Source organism: Ciconia boyciana, chromosome 18 (genome assembly GCF_034638445.1).
Source record: "Ciconia boyciana chromosome 18, ASM3463844v1, whole genome shotgun sequence".
Taxonomy (NCBI): domain Eukaryota; kingdom Metazoa; phylum Chordata; class Aves; order Ciconiiformes; family Ciconiidae; genus Ciconia; species Ciconia boyciana.
The window spans coordinates 639,757-661,954 of NC_132951.1; the positions used below are offsets into that span (position 1 = coordinate 639,757).

A 22,198-nucleotide genomic window follows, 5' to 3' on the forward strand; every position below is an offset into this window, starting at 1 on the left:
AAAGCCTCCCCGTTTGTGAGACGCACCATCCGAAGCCTCCTCACCATGGCACTCAAATACCAGCAATGTCCTCATAATCTGTCAAATACTGCAAGCTATTGAGAATGATGATTCTGATAAAGAGACACTACAGACTGTCTCCGTTATAAACCAGGTATCTGAGGTGCATTAACTCTGCTAACTACAACACGTTCTTCAGGACAAATAGTTCCCAGTGTTTCGTTAAAAACAACAAAACCCTGAGCGGTAAAGCTTCCAACCCAAAGCGCAGCAACACATCAATGTCCAGCCGACAGGAGCCTCTCCCTGATGAGAGCTCTAGGTCACTGCTACCGGGGAGGACCGAGGCCTTTTAGCCCTCGGAGGTCCCCAGTCGGGCAGCACATTGTGCCCCTGTGTGGCCGGAGAGGACTGAGAGGGGAGGGAAAGCTCTTGCTGGGCTAACCAGGGACAAGGGTGCTGCTCCCTGCACAAGGGGAGAAGGCCGTTGCCCCACCAGTCCGCTCCCCTCCTCCTCCCAGCCCATCAGCCCGCTTCCAGGCTTCCTGCAGCCGGAGGACCAGGCGTGCTGATCAGCATTGTGTGCTTCCCAGGGGCTGGCAGACTGGCGCCAGCATCTATCAGTCTGGTCTCTGCCTCACGAAAAGGCCCCCTCGCACACGCGAAGGCCGTGGCCTCAAGCAGCACAAGCACGCGTTCTGTCTGTTCTCACGGGCAGAGGGGTGTTCTCGGGAGGGAGCCTGCTCAGCCGGCTGGAAGAGGCTGCCCGGCCTTGGGAAATCCACCCTCTGAGAAGAGAGGGTGCTCCCGCCGTCCATCAGTGAACCACAGGAGCACCGGCTCCATGCCAGCGCCCAAACACCGGCAGCACTGCCTGCAGGCTGCTGCCCAGGAGCTCTGCCAGAAGCGCCTGCGGGTCTAACGTGCCACTGGTGCAGGGCTCGAGACAACCCGCGCATGGGACGCAGCGACTTGTGCCACACCTCGCACACCAGGCTGCTGTGCAGCTGGGACTGGCAGTCCTCCCCCCACGCTCCCTTTAATTCACTCCTCATCAATATGAGGAACACATTCCCAAACCGTGCCGAGCAGAGGATTCATGCCAAAAGCCCAACAGGCACTGACTGAGGGTATTTACACTGTCTCTGGTAGCCAGCAGTTGCTACTATCCTGTAATTATTTCTGACAACCTCGCATTTAAGGTAGCCACAGATAAACTTAATACTCAAATCATCACAAATCTTTCTGTTTAATACCCTCCCTGCCTATTCTGGGGCTATTATTCCTGCTACTGCAGGTACCCCAGGATGAAAAGCACAATTATTGTCCATCCACCCCAGGAAGTGATATTTCCCATAGCTCTGGAGCTTTATTTTAATCTAGAGGCAGGCAGGAAAGCGCATGGAATAAAGGTCAAATGCTGGAAATTGGCAGCCCCCGACTTTCCTGTCAGGACCCATGATCAGCCTCTGAAGTCGCAGGGGCTTTTCTGTTCCTGTTGTTGGTGAAAGCACGAGTACAAAATGGTATCTCCATACCCTGACATACCCTGAGTCACTGTGAATATCCAAAACACGACAAAAAGCAGGATTACCCACTAGATGGAGTGCATTCATTGCAGAATTAAATAGTTCCTCCAGAAAAGAGGAAGTTTTCACATTAGCCTCAACCAAAAACACAGTAGAAGGCATCAGGCTCTCACTGCACATGGTCTCCTCTCCTCCACGGAAGATGTGGGCAGACAAGTGCCACTAATCAGAAATTAACTTATGCTTAATAGCCACCCTAGAAGATTACAAGAATACGGTAGCATATGCACAACGTGGGCAAATTTTCAAGAATCAGCACCAAAACCCAACAAAGACAGACAAGCTAATCCTGCAAGAAAATATCTGATGCCCCTGGATTCAGAAACTAACATTTCCTTCATCAACACCACCTGCAGCATTTGCTTCTCTAGGTAATTAGTTAGAAATTCATCAGGATCACGAGCATGCAGCGCCCATTGCTACAGCAGGAAACGCTAGCGTGAGGGGGGTGCTGAAATGCAAGCATTCCCTTTTCTGCTGCTTTTATTACAGATTTTGCCAGTGATTTCTTTCCATGAAGAACATAGACAAAATGCAAATATCTAGCCATTGCAGTTTGCCTTCTGACTCACCCAAACTCAGTGAAACGCCTGCTTGAATTATAATTGGCTCCTTAAAATGAATCATCTTATGGGTAAGAGCATAGCAGGCACAGATGCAAATCATGCAGACACTCAGCAAACGGACTTACATTTTCTTTTGAAAACGATCTCGTGAAGCACAGGTATCGTGTGACCTTGGATTTAAATAAGCCATCTTTCCAGAGGTCAGCATCCAAGCCATCTGCTGTTTGTGCAACCTGGAAAGAAGAGACAGAGGGAGAGAGGAGACATGTGAGCCAAGATAAAGTTAATATATGTGCAGTACTTCTTCCTCAGACCTCTTCTAATTAACGGTAGCCCGAACTCTCACAGCATCTCATTAGTTTCTTCACGAGGTGCAGTGCAAAGAACTTCCAAGAGGAGGTATAAAAAGAAGTTCTAAAAATGCTGTCTCTTGGGAGTCTGTTGATTAAAGATGCTCTGACAAAGGCTATTCTAATGAGGAAACAGCAACTTCGGTTACAGTCTCCAAACAATAATTTGGAAAAGTCAGCATATTGAGGCTCTCATTACCACCCTACACGTAAGGGTGCACTGGGGCAAGCTGTGAGGAGGGGTCCCTGTAGACAAAGCACAGAAACTGCCCAATCTCAGTATTATTTTCACAGAAAAGCCATCGAGGAATTCAGGCTCCCAGGCCAAAAAGCTGCTTCCAGCAGCTGGGGAAAGCCCTGGGCACTCGCAGACTTTAGCAGCAGTGCCGCATGCGAGGACGCAGACTGCAAACGTCCCTCTCCAATGCAACCCTGCATCCAGTCGAATCAGTGGCACACACCGCACGGAGGGCAAAGGAAAACAGACCCCGGGCCCTCCACCGAAGAGACAGAGGCACATGTGGGAAGAGAAAGGCGGGAGAAGATCTCACATTCCAGCCAATTTAAGGAGTGGGCACAAGGCAGCACAACGCCCAGGGAAAGGTCTCTGCTCTATTAGCAGCTGGGCACTCGCCCTGCACAGTGCAGGCTGGTAAGAGCCCCTGCCCCAAAAGGTTTGTCGTCGAATCAGAGAGGAAACAAGAAGCCAAACACAAGGAGAAGAGTAGCAGAAATAAGATCACCCACCAGACTAACGCCTGACTGATGGCTCCCAACAGGAGATTCTGGCGTGGTCTGAAGCTACGCAGAAGCACAGCTGAACTTCTGCCTAATGCCTCTCAGATGGGGGCAAACCGCTCCACTGCAGCTCTTCCAAGTCTGCTCTTATTGAATTGAGTAAGACCTTGGCCCCAGAGCAGCCTGATAACAAAGAGCTGACAGTTGTTGTTACTGTTTGCACCCATGTTTTGTCGAGCAGAGACTCTGCACAGGGTGCAGGAAGCAAGAGATGTGTGCTGACAAGACCCTCAATTATCCGAAGTGCGGGAGAGAAAAGTGTGTTTATTGTCTGATCAGCAAAGGGAGCAAAGCACGTTGGCTGCTCTTCGCATTTCGGCAACTGCTGTTCACAAACCCCTCTCAGCTCAAGCCTTTGTATGACACACACAGCTTTTGCGGTCAGGCTTCTGCAGAGAAACATGCATCATTTTTAAATAGTAAAATTTTAAAACAGGATTTTGGTGGGATTTTTTGTTTCTTTATTATTCCTTGAATTCAACTCTTTCCTAAAGTGCTAGTTTAGGACTATATAAAATCCACGTGCATCTCCTTCCCCTATGGGTAAGTCAGTCCTGGTGAAAAGATACTCAGAAGACAGAGTGCTTAGAAAAACCGTTGACATATAGGGACACTTAGCTTGAACTCCAGCCCTTACTAGAAACAGTTTGAGGGACTACAACCAGATTTAATCACTTTGTTAATTAATATGGTTCGAGTTCAATGTTTCAGTTTTTCTTGTGTTAGCCAGTTTTGTTTTCTTTGTTCGCACATTAAAGATGCTCAAAACTCAACAGGCTGCAACAGACCCAGTCTGCAACTGTAAAACTGGTGCTATACAAATTGCTGTCAAAGACACCTTTTATCTAACCTCTGTAAGCTTTAGGAACTTTACATTACTTACAACAATACCAAATAATTTTTGAGGTGGAAGTATATCGCTTCAGTTGATATCATCTCCTGTACAACTCACTGCCCAGGGCACAGCTGGATCACAGCTGGCCAAGACGTGCGAAGGACCCCCGCGCTGGCGGGCTGGCACTGCCGCCTCTCCGGAGGAAGGGAGGCCCAGCACTCTTACACTCTGACGTAACGATGAAAAAACCCCCAAAACTCCAACCCACACCACACGCCCTTTTAGGAACAACCCCGCCATTCTAACCCATCAAATATCTAGTAGAAAGACCCAAGTTGGTTCTGCAGGGAGCCTCACAGCGAGGCACCCGACCCATCTCCAGGGAGGCACAGAAGTCCAGGCTGGCCCCGCACTCCCCTTCCCACTCCTGCCCCTGCCCGACGGCCGGCCCGGGCAGCGTGGGAGCCAGGCACTGCCAGCAGCTGATGGCAGCACCTGGGTCCTTGGCTCCCGGGAGCCGGCAGTGCCAGGCCTGGCCCACGGCACTGCCCCTTGGGGACAGCGTCCCTGCCGAGCAGCCACCCGGGCCCCTCCAATGCTTCCCCACCCAGCTGAGCCACTGGTCGCTGCCCGGCTGCCCGCCCCAGCAGCACCAGGCAGGCCGCAACGTGCCACCACCAGAGCCTCGCAGGAGCATGTGAGCAGCAGAGCAAAAAGCAGCTGGGGGTAAGGGCTCACCAGCCCCAGGACCCCACGGGAACACCAGCAGAACCATTTCTACTTCTGTTGAAATGCAACAGTCGCAAGCGACAGCCCCAGCAATTAACCCTGAGCGCTCTGCCTCCGCATCATCCTGCTGAAGACTTTTTCCAAGCCTGGAGAATGTAAGCATGCATTAACTTGTCAGAAAACTCATGGGGAAAGAAAACAGAGCAATATAAACAGTAAACTTCTTACATCATGTGCTGGGCTCCTGCAGGCAAGGAGGATCCCCACCACCTCTTGAAGCAGAGCTGTGCCTGAGCAGCACTGCTTCACGATGGCAGCATGCCCTCGGTGGGGCAACACGGGAAGGGAGCCGACCTGGAGAGGCCAGGGCAGACGTGTCCAGGACGGGCGCCGTGCACCCCAGCTCACCAAGTCCTCTGCTTGGCTAAGAGGCGAGGAACGCGTGGGACGGAGGACACGGCACCCAGCACTGGGCACCCAGCACCTCAGGCACAAGGAATGGTCCTTCTCCTCACGGAGCTGGGGGGAAGACACTCCTCAAGCATGTGCTACAGACAGATGGACTTGATGGAGTGACACCCAGTAAGGAAGGTGTCCCCCAGCCCACTCCTCCAAGTGCGGGGTGATATACCTGCTGCCCAGCAGTCAGTATGGGGTTACTGCTACCACAGGACAGGCCTTTGGCAAACGAGCCCACTGAACCGCCTGCCCCATGGGGTGGGTCTGCCCCACCGGTGGTGTGCAGGGCCGGCCCTGCTCCAGCACGGCCCTGGGCGAGCAGCACGCTGGGGCTCTCACCCCAGAGGAAACCCCACCGCGGAGCTGGCATTCAGCCCGCAGCAAGGAACGGGAACCACACCTCTCTCCTACCCCAGGCTTCCTGCCTCCCACCTCTCCTCCCTTTCCTCCCCACCCATACACTCAGTCTTGCCAGTTTGGGCAGATTTTCAGGAATCTAAGTTCAGACACACTCTGTACATTTTGGCAAACTCAAGCCCTTGGTGCCTCAGCTGTTAAGAGACCTGGCTAGTCGTTACAAGTGTCAGTAGCTGTTTTCTAAGCAGACACAAAGGCAATGGAGATTTCTGAGTAATTAAAAAACTATTGAGGGAAAAAGATCTCTGACCCATTCGCCAAGATTCCCCTGGGTCTGGTACCCTGGGCTCTGCCGCACCGCCACCCCCAGCCAGGCAGTATGCTGAATGCCAGGGCTCCCTGCGAACCTGGGAAACGGACCAGGACATCCCCTGGGCATTTAACTTACACCTGGGCTGAAAGCACCCATGCCTTTGCTTGTTTGTTTTAAAGAGGAGCAAAGGGAAAAAGAAGGAAGAGAACATGGCAATGGTTGTTTATTGAAGAAACAACATGAATGAAAGGGAAACTAGGTAAAGCCTATAAATAACACAGCTGTCTCAGAAAGAGAACTGGGTGCTTCACCATCACAAAACTCAAAACCATCCGTGAAACTACACGATGTCGAATTCACCACTAATAAGAGGAAATACTTTCCCACGCAACTCTGAATCCACCTGTGGAACTGAATGCTGCAGGATGCTGTAGCAAAAGGCAAAGCAATCAGATCCCTAAGGGGATTACAACAACATCCCAAGAGAAACTGGTGTTAACGCTTCCCAAAAGATGAGAGTGGTTCTCCTTTTCAGGGTGCAGTTTGAACCCCTAACTATTAGGGCTTTAGGGAGCACACTCCTAGGATGGAGCTGCCTTCATCAAGGCTTTACACCCTGAAGCAACAATCAGCTCTCAGTGTCTCCGTAGGGAAATTGCCTATCTGGAGAAACACAGAGCCTGAGACTGCCCAAGTCCGTACATTGCCCACGTCTCAGAACATTACTTTCTCCGCTGCACTGAGAAGTGCACTTTGGCATACTTGGCTTCATGCCTTCAGGTAGGACAGACTGGGTTCCAGAGAGGTCACAGGGAAGTGGCAACCCTGCATACCACACCCGGCTTCAGAGCCCCAACTTGCGCAGAGGAGCCACCTTCCCAGACATCCAGGCAAGAAAAGCATAGCCCTGTGTGCCACCGTCCCATGTGTTTGGGCACCGGGACATCCTGTCCCATCAGGGTGGCACCCAGAGCAGCCCCATCACAGCAGGTGCTGTACAGTGGAAAGGACATCGACTGCAGCTCACAGCATCCGGGCGCAGAGCTGACTGCTGATCTGCCATAGGCGAGGCTGAAGGAGTAAGCGTGTGGAAGCCATGCTTAGGGTAAGACAACTGCAGACAGCAGGCACTTCCCCACGGCCTGCAGCGGGGACTGCTGGCCCCGGGGTCAGAGAAGAGCTCCTTGTAAACAGAGAGGAAGGCAGAAGAACCAGAGGAAAGGCAGCCTCCTCTCTGTGCCCCCTAGGAGAGAGCGACCCACATTCACAAACATTATTACACCACCACCGTAATTGGATTAAACCACAGGAAGACTCTTTTATCTTGTTTAGTTTAAACTGTGTTAGCGCTGAAGCTCCCTATTAAACCACATACAGGCTATCTGGGGTGAGCATTCTCTCTGCCCAGTCATTTAGGCAGAATGCAATTCTGTTATCACAACTCTCACATTGTCCCGTGCTCCTTTATCAGGGCAAGCAGCTAATTACACAGCCTGGCTCACACAGGTAATCAGCACTCAGAAAAATGCAGTAAATGCAAAAACCCTCCAGGTCTTTAAGGAGCCTTTTCGCAATTCCCTCCCTCATGTCCTTACTTCAGCCTGATCCATTTTCTTCCTTCTCACACTGAACAGGGTATGCAATGATCCAGAGCACAAAACGTATGAGCAAAGCCTCAAGTCAACTGGTTTCCACCCCCAACCACACAAGCTGTGCGACTCTGGAAACCCAAGGTGTGACATTGCACAGTTGGAGCAGGATACATAGAAAGGTGAGCAGATGGAGTACGGGCCAAAGCTTTCCATACAGAGCCCTGCAAGGTCAGTATTTTATGATATTTCACTGTTCGGGACACTAACATACAGGGAGAAAAATCATGCTGTTGGTTACACAGCAACTAATCCAAGGAACAAGCAGCTGTTAAACAGTGACCTCCCTTTATCCATTCACATATTCACCTCTGCTGTGTCCAGCTGCCTTTTCCTGCTGCCCAGCCTCCTGACAAAGCTTAGTTTAGAGGTTTGCATTCTGTCCATCAAAATCATCCTTGCAATTTCAGTTGGACGCAAAAGTCCTTGCTTCCCATTCTGGAGCTTATCATCATCATTGTGCAGTGCCGATATGTGGGATTAAACAGCTGATGCAGGATCCATTTATTCAGAGATATAATTTGTGCAATACTTAGGACTCCTTCAGGATGAATGTTACTAGGATTATTAAATTTGCATGCCACAGTGGCCAGCTGTTTCTGAAAACCCCTCCTCCAGGTAATTATGCTCCTCTGGAGTGGCACAGATGAAGTAGCAGGATTGCACCCACAAACCTCCACTGCGGGAAAGCACTAAGTGCTGTGGGCTGAGAGGTGAGCAGCTGGCTATCAAATTACTTCTTAAAGCACACGTCTGAAGGCAAGCCCTCTCTGGAAGAGATGCTGTTCCCAGCAAAGTAAAGCCTCATTAGTGCAGAACCAAAGCATTAGCAATGGCAGCTGAAATAGCTCTACTTACTACATCGTAACCTGTCGGTGCGCGGTTCCGGGATGCAACCACACCAACACCCGTGATGGGATCCATCGGCAAGTCGGGCAAGGCATCTGAGAGGTCTCGCACTTCAGGCATTATGGACTGATCCTAAAAGAAAGGAGCAGAATTAAAGGGCTGCTCAGCAGCACACCCCAGCAGAAGACAGAGAGCACCGAGAGCCTGCATGCATGCCACAGCGCCTGTGCTGACAAACCACAGACTGCCAAGTTAAACACAGGATTAGGCCAGACACACCTTCTGCACTTTCCTTTGCTTTTGATAAGAGCGTACATTTGTGCAATGCCCAATAGGTTTGGAATTTGGGCCAACAGCCTCTTCTGAGATTAATTTTGTTGTATCCTGGATACTTAGCATGGGCTGGTCTCCATCTAGCAACGATGGGAAAACCCAAGCTCATTCCCTTCCCTCCCAAACAGAGAGCAAATTTCATGCCTAAGTCAGGCTGGTTGAAGCAGCTCTGCCATTTTAAGCAGCAAGAAATCTGCTCCCAAAGACTTCATTGGCAGGTTCCCCATCCACTATGGGTGTTGGACACGCTGGGGGTTCCCCCGCAAGCCTTCAGTCCCATACACCCTCCTGAACGAGACCATTTTCATGTAGCAGCACAGATGTATCTGGCGCTGTATGCAAAACCGTGCTTGCTGCAGAGAGCCTCAACACCAGGGGAACACAGATGAAGCAGCACAGGATGGTCTGATGCAAAGCAGACAGGGGCCTCGAAGAGGCCTGAGCATCTTCCAGGAGAAGGGAGACATCACCAAGTACTTCGGGGGAGGGAGATACGCAAAGGGGGACAGAAGCAGGTAAGACCAACCAATTTCAGAGCGATGCTGTTGCAGGAAGCAGGAGGAGAGGACAAGAGAGCTGCTGAAACAACTCGCTGAGGAGGAGGATAGGGAAAGGTGCCGCTGCCTCAGCATGTGGTCTCCTGCAGAGGCAGCCAGTTAGGGCAAGTCTTCTCTGGCTTTCAGGCAGGAATGCCCCAGGAAACCGCCCCCCACGCACCCCGAGATAAAAGGGCAGTGCTTTGTGTAAACAAGCGTCACTGCTGTGCAGCCAGACAAGCCGTGAACCAGAGCTACCTAATTCAATTCCCTCCTCAGAGCAATTAAACCCCAGCATTTCTAGGCCATGTAGACAGCTGGTTACTTACTGCTTCTAGAAAAGGCAGAGGTGAGTGCTGGTGCCAGTGGGACCTGGGTTTACACTTCACAATGCCCAGTCTGAACAAACATCGTGCTGCAGGCAGTAAAAAAGAGCAGGTCTGGGCCCTATGTAAATAATAATAATGTCACACGAACAGCCAGACTACCTGAGGAGTCCAAAACAACGGAGGTAGTGACCAGTAATGGCAAAAACACTACTGCCGATGAACCAAACCCAGGAGAGAGCTCTGCTTAGGCACCTAGACAAGCACCCAGCACACGCAGAGCAAAGTGGACCCACTTTGCTCCCTACACAGTTTAAGCCTCCAAAGCACAACCAGAAGTACACCCCGAGCTTAGGGGCTCACCCCCCTCCCGAGGGGCTCCCTGCCCTCGGGGCAGGCAAGAAGTGGAGGACCCCGCTGCAGGAACGCTGGGGGCACCTGGCACAGCCCAGGCAAACCCCGCACCGCTGCCCGTGCTGCTCCACCGGCTCATCCAGATGCCTCACAAATACTCCAGAACCCGCTGCCTAAAATGTGCGGTACCAAGCAAACATAACGTGAATTTAACGAAGAACTTACAATCTGTTCTTCATACAAATGCATGTTTTCTGAAACTTTTCCAAGTCACTCTCAATAATGTGATGACTTGTTATTACACATCGGGAGGAGCTGGGAGATAATGAATGCTGATACAAGCTTCTCTTCGGCCATTTTGGACTGAAATCCAGGTAAGTGACGGTATTCCCCAGCACACTAAGAACACCGCACGGCAGGTTCCAGCACAGCTGCACCGCAGGGAAGCAGATCTGCTCCTCCAGTGCCTCCAGCCTCCACCAAACCCCCCCTGACGAAGCACCGGCTCACTCCGCAGCAGCGGACGGAGCAGGGGCGGCTGGGATGGCACCGACACCTCACCTTGGGGGGGAAGCAGGGGGGCTGTGTCCCCTCTCAGGCCCTGGGAGAGCCCAGGCAGGCAGGGAGCCCCTGGCACTCCCTTCTCTGTCACAGCAGCGATGGCAGGGACAGGGCTAACACGGGCCAGGGACCTGCTGCTGAACACTGCCCAGGCCGCGGCTCACCACGCTGGGGCCTGCTGCAGGGAGGCCCAGCTGCCCCGGCAGGAACCCGAGCGGCAGCAGGGCTGGCCTGGGGGAGGCTGAGGACGGGGCCCTGGGGGTCCGTTCCCCGGCACCACCGCAGGAGGGGGGGTGGGTGCCTCTACCTGCAGCGCAGTGCCGCTGGGCAGACCCCTCGGCCTGACGGCACCCCGTCCTCAGCGGGAGGAAGAAGGGCACCTTTGTTGGAGCCGTTTGTGGTCCCGCTCGGCGTGGCAGGGGGAGGGGAAACGGCATCAATCCTCACTTTGTGCTGGCTCACACAAAGCCCCTCTATGGCGGCGGCAGCGGCTAAGCACAGAGAACGGGGCTTTCCGCCTCGAGAGGGTGGGAGGCGGAAGCCGCGGGGTGAGACACGATGAGGCACCGGCGCAGGGCCCAGAGCAGCACCCCACTACAGCGAGGGCCGAGCCGAGCTCCCCAGGCCCACCACCACCGGGCAGCGCCCGGCGAGCCTGGCACCCTCCTCTGCCCGCTGCTCAGACCACGGCCCGTGCCCGCAGCCGGGGGGGACGGGCGGGCCGAGCATCTGCCCAGAAAGCCAACCTGCGGGTCTCCGGGCAGCGCGGCGCACCCTGCTCCACAGCGGGAGGGCCGGGGCAGCAGCACTCGAAGGCGGCTGGGCCCGTGCCCGGCCACCGCAGCATGGCAAGGCTCTGCTGCGCCAGGCCAGCCGCTCAGGGCAGCTTCCTGCTGTGCGGGTGGCATCGAGGATGCATCTGGAACAGATATGGAGCAGCAGCAATCGGTTTGCACACTCAGATAAATGTTTTTGTGAACTCTGCACAGGTCAGAGGGGAGTCTCTGGCTGGGCAATCATACAGACGATTAGTTACATTACACTTCTCCCCTAGGGCGTCTGCAAAGTTTGGTTTCTTTTCTATCACGCCTTTGAACTTAAAAATAAAAAACAAACAGTGAAAGAACAGATTAAATTAAGGAGCAGCATTCTATACATACTCCCATTAGACAGCTTGTTATTTTAATGAAGTTCACTGTAAACAACGCGAGTTTGACCTGTACGCCCACCTAACATCATGGTGGCCGAGAACTCAAACCAGCTGACCAGGAGATGGCCTTTCACCGTCCTGCGCTAAGCTCCATTTGCCGAGCTCTGCCGAAGGGCCTCCGCCACTCCACCCGCTGCAGGGTTATTCTGGGAACAGCCCAAAACAATTAGAAGAGCATTTTTCCCATTAGTTGGGAGCATGCTCCCTGGAGGTCGTTCTCAACTGCAGGGCCACATCCAGCCCCCAGCAGGCACAGGCAGCGAAGGGAAGCCGGATGCAAGCCCTGGGGCAGGAAGAAGTTTCAAAACACCATGGGGCCAGCGGGGAAAGGATGTGCCTCCACCAGAGAAAGTCACCGCGCATCCTGCCGGCACCGGACCCAAGCAGCACACGGCAGAGGGGCAGGATGGCCACAGGACAAGACGCAGAGAACAGGCTCCTGGCACGCAGCCGCCACGCTGCTGGCTTTAACCCGAATGATTCCCGCCCCCTCGAACCGGCCGTGCCGCAGGGCAGAAGGCGCAGTGGTCCCGGGGATCTCAATGCCCGGCTGCAGGAGAGGCCAATGCCCGGCTGCAGGAGAGAGCCTCTCCTGCCAGCCTCTGCCACAGCCTTCTTCCCTCTGCCCTCAGCCAGGGCCCTGCTTTACCTTCTTTCCCTCCTCCTGCCCAGGGTCTGGGGGACCACTTGCTCTGTGTGGCACCAGCCCAGGCCCGGCCCAGCACAGCTGAACCCAGACTGGCCCCAACAGGCACCTCTGCAGGTGCGGGGCACAGGCCGCATCCTGCTCCCTCAGCAGTGCAGCGAGGCCCCCTGCTTCAGCCCAGCAGAGACGGCCCCGTGGGCCGCAGCGCACGGACTGGCAGCAGAGACCAGTGCTGGGTGCCCTGCAGCAGGCAGGCTCCAGGCAGAGCCACCGACCAGGCTTCCAGAAGTCTTTGCACCAGGGAGTTTGAGGCCAGGGGGCTGACGGCCTTTTACACAAACCGGAGCAAGCAGCACTCTGTCCTGGCCTCCACCCCCGACTCCAGAGGCTGCCAGCCCGCAGGGCAAGCCACCAGGTATGGGCAGGGGAGAAGGGCAGACGAAGTGTGGGCAGAAGGCAGTGACATGTAGTCAGAAAGCCACACACGTACAGTCCAGCCAGGGCCTCGGTTTGATCCGTCGCCACACGACGCTCCCCAGTGCTCCGCTCTGGGTCCTCCTGCTGCGAAGTACCTACTTCCAACAGGCACAGCGGGTCTGCTCCCTGGGAGATGGGTACCACGGGGCCCGTGTCGCCCTGGCAGCGCAAAGCCCTCTGCCGCCTGGCAGCGCAGCCCCAGGTGGCTGCCTCAGCACCCCGAGCCTCGCACCCTGCGGAGACGGGAAGGCCGAGGGCAGCTCGTCGCCCCAGAGGGGGCTGTCTTGCAGCCCACGCCCGCAGTCGCACACATCTTCCCTTCTCCCAGCACCCCCAAGATTGCCTGTTTACATCCTTTTCACTCGCTCTCGCCCATTTTCTTGCTAGCTCATCTCCGCTTTTATCAGTTTATCCTAGCCGCACTTTTCTGCTGGCTTCACTGTCCGTTTCAAGTATTCCACTGAGGTGACTGACCACACACACTGCTGGGCTTTGGCTGGGATATGTATATAGCGAAGGAGTATGTTTTCAGAAATGAATGTATTATTGTGAGTTTGTAGGGCATTTTTCCCCTCTCGGTGTTACTTTTCAACAAGCTAGGCAAGTTCAAGAGCTGGTGGGTACATGATCAGATCAGGCCTGATGACGTACGTGCTACAGAAGCATCACGCTGCCAAAGCAGGTCAAGTTCTGAAGTTAAGTAGCAAGGGACTTGGAGAGAGAATGGTCGTCTTGTTTCTTCCTTCAACTACAAGCCCTGCACTTTGACACTGACTTGCTCTTCCCACAGCCAGAAAAGTATGAGCTAAGGCAAAACTGGAAAAAAATTATCAACTACCTCACTGAGTTCCTGCACCCTGCAGGAAATAATCCCATCAAACCAAAGCAGACACGCTGTTAAAGCCCTCACTCGCATGCTCGGGTTAGTGCTCCATCATTTTGAAAACGCAGTAGGTACTGCTGGCACAACACAGGTTGCTTAGAAGTTACACTGACATACTCCTCCACACGCCCGGTCCTCCCACCGTGTCCAGGAACAGGACACAGCCCCAGCCAATTTTCTATTTCTGTTCATGGAATAGGACATAGTTTCAATCAGAAAAACAGGAGACCGTGGCAGGACACGGGGCCAGGGCCCTGGAGGCCTCCATCACAAGCAGGCAGAATTTCAGTTTCATGTTTCGCCCCAAACTAAGGTATGTCTGGAATCACCCCTGCACCCAGGCTCCCATCTTCAAGACAGCTGCCCCGTATCAGCTGCAAAATCTCTACAGTTTGTGACTGAACTGGATGGAAACAGGAACTTAAGTCACGGAATGAGCAAAACTGAGATCTTGTGTTGCTTCACAGCACTTCTAACTATGGATGCTCATTTGAGAAGAGTGTCCTATTTCAAACCAAAATAGGTTTCCATACACAGATGACCTTGCACCAGGGCAGCAAAATTTAAATGACATTCAGTTCAGTTATTTCTATCTTGGCACGTGTGTGAACAAGTCCCCGGGGACTAGAGGAACCCTTGAGCCTGGGATTCATGTTGTCAGAGCAGCATGCACTACAAGACTGAAGTGTTGTGTGTTTTATTTCACACCTCCAGAAGCTCAAACTAAGCCTTCGTCCCAGTATGCTGAGAAAATGTAGCGGGTAAGGCTATCTCAGCTAAAAATTATAGGAACAACACTGCCAACCTGCCACATGACGCGCAGGCTCCACTAAGGTATACGTTAGCATGTTCTCACTCAGTTAAAATAAAACACAAGATGGAGAAACCTAAGTTTTAGTTTCACCAGCTGAACACCTGCTGAAGGCCAGCCTGCCTCCTTTCAGCTGAAGGCCTCTGCTGGCCTTACCATGACCAAGCTGGGAATGCCCCAGCTCAGAGAAAGCACAGAAAATACTGAAGCTTGGTGGATCTTTGAGAATCTCTCCAGAAACCACAGTGAAAGCTCACAAGCCTCGGTAACGCAAGAGGGGAGTACATAAAACACATAAAGCACAGTATCACTGCTCTGGCCAGTACTGCAAAGACAGAGTCCAGGTTATCACCTCCACATACACAGAAACCTGAGAGCAGGCGAGAAAAAGGGGCAGGCAAGTAAGCCCACGCTGTAAACACTTGCAGCAACAGACCATGCGAAACACAAATTTTTTGTTACTTTCTCGAACCGGTCACTAATAAAATTTGCAGTAAACTCTTGAGCGGGCCAAGGTCACCAGGGCTTTGCCCGACCGCTGATCACCGAGACTGTTCTGCAACCGGCCACCAGCCCCAGCAGAGCCCCGGTCCTACTTGGAGGAGAACAGGGAGCTCAGGACCAGCCCAGAGCCCGGCCACTCGCACGCCGGGCCGGCAGCGCTGCGAAGGCGCGGCCTCCCCGCGACGCAGGGCACCGGCAGGCCCCCGCCCGAGCCCGGGGTGCTCCCGCCGGCCCCTCCACCGCAGGCAGCCGGCCGCTCCGGGGGGCCCGGGAGGGCTCTGCCCCGGCCGGCAGACCGGGCCCGGGGGCCGCCCCGAGTGCCGGGGGGGGGGGGGTCCCGGCCTGCCCGCCTCGCCCGCAGCCGCCGCGCCCCGGTCGTGTGCGCGCCCCCGCCGCCGGGCCCCCGCGGGGCCCGGGAGGAGCGGCCGGGCCGGGCCCCGCTCTCGGACGCGCCGCCCCCGCTGGAGCCCCGAGCGCCCGCCGGGCCCGGCCCCCCGCCCGGGAGCGCGGCGGCCGCGCCGCGCCGGGCCGGGCCGCGGGGCCGCGGCGGGTCCGGGGACACTTAACTGTTGCCCGTGCGGCGGGCGGCGGGTCGCGGCTCCCCCGTCGCAGGCAGAAGCAGCTCCTCATCGCCCGGCGGGGCCGGCGCGGCGCGGCCCGGCCCGGCGGGAGGAGCAGCGGCGGCGGGGGAGCGGCCTGCGGGCCCGGGCGGAGCGGGGCGGGGAGCGGCGGGCAGGCCGCGGCCCGGCCCCGCGCCTAGCCTCACCCGGCGGAGCGCGCCGTGCCGGGCCCCGGGGAGCGGCGGGGCCGGGGCCGCAGCGGCGCAGCTCGGCGCAGCTCGGGCTCCCCCCGCCGCCGCCGCGCAGGCCCCCGCCGCTCCGCGCCCACCCGCAGCCGCACCGCGGCGCGCAGGGCCCAGAGCCCGCCCCGGCGGCGCCGCGACCCCGGCCGCTCCGACCCCTTGGGGCCGCCCCGGCCCGCGGGGCACTCACCGTGGCGGCCGCGCAGCGGTGCCTCCCGCCGCCGCCCGGGCCCGGCCCGAGGCGAAACCGGCCCCGCAGGCCGGGACGGCACTCGGCCGCCCTGCCCCTACCCCACCCACGGCGGGCGCGCCCCGGGGCTCCGCGGGGCAGGGAGGAGCGGGGCTCGGCGGCATCCCCGGGCAGCGGGGCTCTGCCCCGCCGCCACGTCCCGCCTCGGGTTCTAGCACAGCCAGGAGTCGGGGCTCGGAGGGCAGCTCCTGCGAGCCCCGTGCACCAAAAAATTAAACCTCCTGGAGAAAACGATTCATCTGCTGACCTCCACTTGGGTGGAAACTTCTCCACAGCTGCTCCTGGCCGGTGGTCTGCCCCAGCCGTGAGCTATGGTACTTGTGCCTTTGGAAGACGGGCGGTGCCAGGTAGAAAAAGAGCTGAATAATCGTTATTTGGTCCATGTAACCTCTATCTTCCTTCTGAAACAAACTCCATCTAGGAGATAGGCAGCAGCTGCAGTGGACTGATGAAGGGCAGATTGTGCCAAACCAAGCTAGGGTTCTTCTTAAGAAAACCTGCGGTTAGGGGATAAGCAGCTTTGGGAGCTACCTTGACTTCAGTAAGATATTTGGTGTTTTCTTCCACCATGGCCTGAAAAACAAACTAAGCAAACGTGGTCCAGAGAGGTCAGGGTTTGCCAGGCTGGTTGGGTAACCAAGAAGCCATTAGCTGTCCACTCGCAGCACAGAAGACATCCTGACCTGAGGGTCTGCAGAGGTCTGGTTCTGCTCAATGTTATCACATGCCAGTGATGAAATTGAGAACACACTTATTAAATTAGGAGATGATGCAAATCACAGCATAACCTGGAACAGCAGCATGGCCTGTAGCCACAATCATATGAACTAATCCTGCAGCTGTCCTGCATTTGGTTTTGAGCACCTTACCTCAAGGAAGGTCATCGACGATAATCTGGAGAGCAGCAGGATTGGTGTAAGGGTGATGTCAATGGCCCTTGATGCAAGACTGAAAGTCAGAGCTGCTAATCTAAAGAAAAAGACAAAATCCTGGGGTGAAGAATGAAATAAAGGAGGGAGGAAAACATGTTAATTTGTAGGTGAATTAAAGAGGAAGGCAGTAACCTGTTCTCCCGTCCTTTGTGGCTAGACTAAGAAGTGATGGGTGTGAAGTGCAGCAAGAGATTCTGCAAAGGTACGGTGAAAAACTTTACAATAGCAAAGACAGGGAAGCACAGCTTGGAGAGTTGTTATCGCTGGTCAAGTTGAAAGTCCTCCTAAAAGCGCTTATCAGACATCCCTCAGTCGTTCCCTCAGGGCAGGAACCAGGCAAGATGGTCTCCCAGGTCCTTTCTAGAGCTGATTTTCCGTGACATGCTGCCTGCTTGGAGCCACGGTTTCCTTTGCACTGGAAACGTGGCCTCTGTGACTTGTAAGAGGAGAAAGATCTCACTCAGATCATGTCACACAAATTTCCTCCTGCTTCTCCTCTTTTGCCCTGACAAAACCAGGTACCATCTGAAGGGGTGGCGCATTTAACGGATGGTCCATCTGTGTTGTTACAGGGCGATTCCTTGTCTGATACCCTGCCTTTAACTACACCACTAATTCCCAGATAGTCCTGATTTTTTCCCCTCTCCTGTTTTCTTTTTGCTCAGATTTAGTCATCTTTTGAGAAGCTCTGTTCAGGCTGTTCTTTTCCCCCTTGGATAACCATTTGCTTCTTCCATCCTATTTGGACTCTCTGTCTACGTACTTCCCTTTGGCCAGGCTGAACCGAGCCGGAGCGGATGAGCAAACAGCCCTTCTCTTTCCTTCTGTGGGTATCTCCAGGCTATTTTTGCACCTGTCTGGCTCCCACTGAGGCAGGCAGGAGCTCGGCTGACCAAGAGCTCCCCACAGGCCCAGCTGTGGGTGGTCGGCAGTTGTTGAGGTGCCTGCAGAGCTGGGTGCAGCTGAGGACCAGGGGAGTTCTTGGGTTTGATCCTCAGGGTCGTTCTAGCTCCTTGCTCTTCATCCTGGTGTGGTCAGACTTGCTACCAAGAGAAACACTACGAGCTTTGATTAGTTTGTGTTTGAGAGGCTTGTCTGAAAAGCAACATACACGTTAGTGTTTTTGTATTCCTGTCTGTCAAGCAAACAAAGTGTTCTGCAACAGCAGAATCCTGGCGTCCCACTTACTCCTAGATACAACCCTGGACTGGGAGCAAACCTTCCTCCTGCCCTGGCTGGTGCTTCTCTCCAGTAAAGCATGTTGGACTGGTGCTTGCTGAACCATGGTAATAACTGGGTATTCTTAACTATGGCTCTACTCCCACTGTTCGACCAAGGCTTTCTGGCTTCTACCGCATACAGCCCTGATGGCTGGTAGTGGCTTCTGGGTCCAAAGATTAAAAATATATATATTTTGAGCAATAAGGAATACAATGCATTTTTTTGATTTGGAGAATAATTTAGAGAGAAGGAAAGATGATGCCTGGTGGAAATGAGAAATATGTCCCATACATAATATATGCCCCAAATGCCCTATTACAAATACAACAAGATTTCCTGAACTGGAGAAGTTGTTACACATTACAGTGTGCTAATGCTCCCCCATGGAGATGCTGATACTGAGAGAGTCTTTAGTGTAATAATATTAAAAATCCTAGAGTTTCAATAAGATCCTCCCTGCTACCACAGCAGTAGGAAATGAATTGATTCCAAAGGAAGACTCTAATTGCTGCTTAGTATCCACGAAATATCCTAAGATATGCTGCAAAGATATATCCCAATGTGTCGGTGGCATGATCTGCAGTAACATTTTTTCCAAAGAGACAGTCACTTCCCAGCACAGTTTAGCTGCTGCTTCGGTTTTACCCTCAGAGAAGCTGCCCGAGGGAGCGAACGCCTCTGCTGCAGCTGGGGAGGCTGCACAGCTCAAGGCGAGCTCTCGGTGCTTCTGCCTATGGAGACCTGTAAACCTCGGCAGAGTTTGGAGGCTGGGGAGAGGCACCGTTGTGCTCTTTCACAGAGCATAAGCACAGCCTCTGAATCAGCAAATACTTGCACGCTTGGTATTAGGTACATGAATAACTATACTGGAGTTGGTTAATCTACCAGTGTGAAGTTACTCAAAAGCATAAGTATTTGCAAGTATAATGTTTTCCTCTGAATATTTTACATAAATCTTTTTCAAAATGCATTTATTTACTTCTGTTTATTCAGAGCATGTCTTTTCTCACGAGTTCTGCAGTCACGTACATGCTGTCCAGTTTGTACCAGTGCCTTGTTTTCAGGACACTGAATAGGAGGAATTTAAGTCACTCTTGGCTATGATGCTGGATTTGTGGCTGAACAGACACGGCTCACTCATCCTTGAGTGGATGAATGCCAAAATTTGCATCCTCCAGAACGTTGTTCCAACAAAATGTGCGTGCTAGCCGGGTTTGTTAGCGGTGCCCAGCTTGCTCCGTTTGTGTTACCCCTCTCTATTCGACCGCAGCAGCACGGCTTTGCTGGAAGGGTGTGCTGGTGCCAGGCTGGGGATGTCCAGCACTGCTGGCTGGTGCAGGGGGCGCTGGCCCAGCTCTGCCCCACATGCATGGTCCACTCACGGTCCCTCACTCCCAAGGGGGAGCAGAAATTCCTGGCAAGCGCCAGTCAGGCTTCACCATCAAAAAAGATCCCAGTTTGCAGGGGGAAACACTATGACGAACTGTGAAGGATCCTGGGTCCTCATCCTGACTGTAAGCTCGAGCCCTTGTTTGTTTAAAATCCTTTATGTTGCAGGAATTCATCTCTCTGTAGCCACATTTAGTGTAGCAGTGAAATACTGCTGCATGTGCCATTTTTTCCATGCCTGCCTTTAGAGAAAAATCAGCCCAGAGTTTAGTTTCATGCTGGAATGGCTGCAGGTTGAGGCTCAGCTGCTGCCTGGTTTTAAGGTTTCTTGGAGGTAGATTTAACCTGCTGCCTCTTAGCACACCAATATGGCTCTTTGCAGCCGCCACTTCCCTTCTATATCTCTATTTTAAATCTTGATTATTCCAAAAGGAATGAAAAGGTCCCTTGTACCTCCTGTGCACATTTCAATTCAGGCACCTCTGCACGCGGTCCACACACATCCAGCCCCAGTCACCAACACATCTTGGAGGAGGGCAGCCCACAGGGAGAATGAGGGAAGTGTGCAGCTGCGGACCAAGTCTGCCCTGAGAGGGCTCTGGGCGGTTTTGTCTCTAACAATACCCAGACAGGGTTTGCCAGAAACCCCGAGAGTTACTGAACCTTCATCCTTCTGTCCTCAGCAATATCCAGAGCCTGGGACACGGCCCTGCTCTAGCAGATCATCGACAACAGTAGAGCTAAACCCCCGCTTTTACAATACTGGCAAGTTCTCACCTAAAGCAAACAAGCCACTCCAAAGGTTTTTAAAGACCTGCAAACTCTGCAGTAGGCACCTGCTTTCTCCTGGCACGCATGGGGGTTGCTTTTTAATAAAGAGATCCTGAAGCATTTCAGGTAGCAACATGATCCTGAGAAGAGATGCAGGGATATTTCAGGAGCTCACTGTAGTCAGAAACCCCCAGACTACCCACCAGGTCTCACAGCATTTTTGCATTTCATTTTACTTCGAGTTTAATCTTTTGTTCTTGTTCAACAAGGCTGTGTAATATTTCCTGCAGGGAAAATAGCTCACTGCTTTACTACTGCAGCCCTTCTCGGTTTTGGCTGTTTGTTTGATGCACCTCAGTGTGTGTCACCACTGGCAGGCCAGGCTGCAGCCCCAGGAGAGCTGCTCACGGGCTGGACCAGGCACGCCACGGCCAGGCAGATACTTTGCTGAAAGTCCAGCAGCCCTCCCTCTGAGCTGTGCTTTTGGTTCCCTGCACCATCTGCACTGACACTTTCTTCTGTCCCTTTCGGTTCAGTTCTGTCCACAACACCAAGGAAGCATGCGGCTTCAACCAAGGTTAAAAGACATCATTTCTGAATTTAAGCTGAAGAGTGAAATGGCACACAGCATCACCACATCTTTAAAACTAAAGATGCAATGCATGCAAGTCCCAGGTGGCAGCCCGGGGCCTATGCCCACGGCTGGTGGCACAGCTCCTAGGTCTGCTGCCCACCCCACAGCAAGCCTCTCTCAGCCGCCAGCCTCACCTTCCCCTCCGACCACAGCTGCAGCAGCCTGGTGGCCTGCAGTTTGATTAGTGAGTGTGCTGTGTGACCCCAGGAGGGCATGGAAAGTGATTCTTAGAAGTGCCAAGTGTCCCTGGGAGTATATGGCTTGCAGACACCTTCAGCCAGTGCAGGATTGCAGCATGCACAGGGCGCTTTAACAGCACAAAGCAGCAGCAGCGCTCGGCCCACTATTTATATATTATGGATCATAATATTTAAGTGGCCTGGCTATAACCCTGTAACTAGTTTTCCTTGACAGAATGAGTATTGCTCAGCACATACTAACAGCTGTCTGTAAAACACATTTATGAATTGTTCATAAATTTCCCCAACAGTGGCAAACCCTGTGTTGAGGCCCTCGCGCTGCTCCCCGAGCCCCCGCGCAGGCAGGTGCCGCCTGTCCCCCTCCCGCCACCGAGGGCGATGCTGGTACTGGCTGCACCCCGGGGGCGAGGAGCCCAGGCTGGCCCTGGGGACCGGGACCAGGTGGGTGCTGGGGCAGGGTCCCCCCTGCCAGGTGCTGAGCACGCTCGGGCAGACCCCTGCCCGGGGAAGGCTGGGAGCCAGCCTGCTCCAGAGAGGGCTCATCCGGCCGGGACATGAGCACGGGGAACGAACAGCCCTGCTCGCCGAGGGATGCATCCTCATCAGTGTTTCTGTTCCGACTTCTGTCCTACCTCGTGGACAAGGCGCACCGGGAGCGGGAGCACCACCTTGGACCTCGAGGGTGGGTGGACCTCCAGCAGAATGGAAGTAGCAGGCGGCTCGCTCCGGTGCTCAGTCCCTCGTGCTTCTGTTGCGGCTCCTGGCGCGGCTATCACCGAGTCCAGAGGAGATGCTGCAGCTCACGTGGGAGCCTGCATGCAAAAGGAAAATGCTGTATTTAGTGTTATCAGCTCCTCACTTAGC

The 22,198-nt window shown here is 54.1% G+C and overlaps 1 protein-coding gene across 8 annotated transcripts in view; it reads right to left on the reverse strand.

Annotated features, from left to right (window-relative positions):
* MVB12B (multivesicular body subunit 12B) overlaps positions 1-16,306 on the reverse strand; it is a 70,852-nt gene extending 54,546 nt beyond the window's left edge. For 6 of the 8 annotated variants that reach the window (XM_072882808.1, XM_072882809.1, XM_072882810.1 and 3 more), the window contains exons 1-4: positions 16,128-16,306; positions 9,693-9,810; positions 8,504-8,626; positions 2,281-2,388 (exon numbers count right to left, since the gene is read on the reverse strand). In XM_072882808.1, coding sequence (XP_072738909.1) covers positions 2,281-2,388; positions 8,504-8,626; positions 9,693-9,810; positions 16,128-16,291 — 513 coding nt within the window. In that variant the 5' untranslated portion in view covers positions 16,292-16,306. Of the gene's footprint in view, positions 1-2,280; positions 2,389-8,503; positions 8,627-9,692; positions 9,811-15,702; positions 15,944-16,127 lie in introns of those variants that run through there. The other 2 variants (XM_072882814.1, XM_072882811.1) reach the window with 2 other exon arrangements.
* Positions 16,307-22,198: the final 5,892 nt, after the last annotated feature.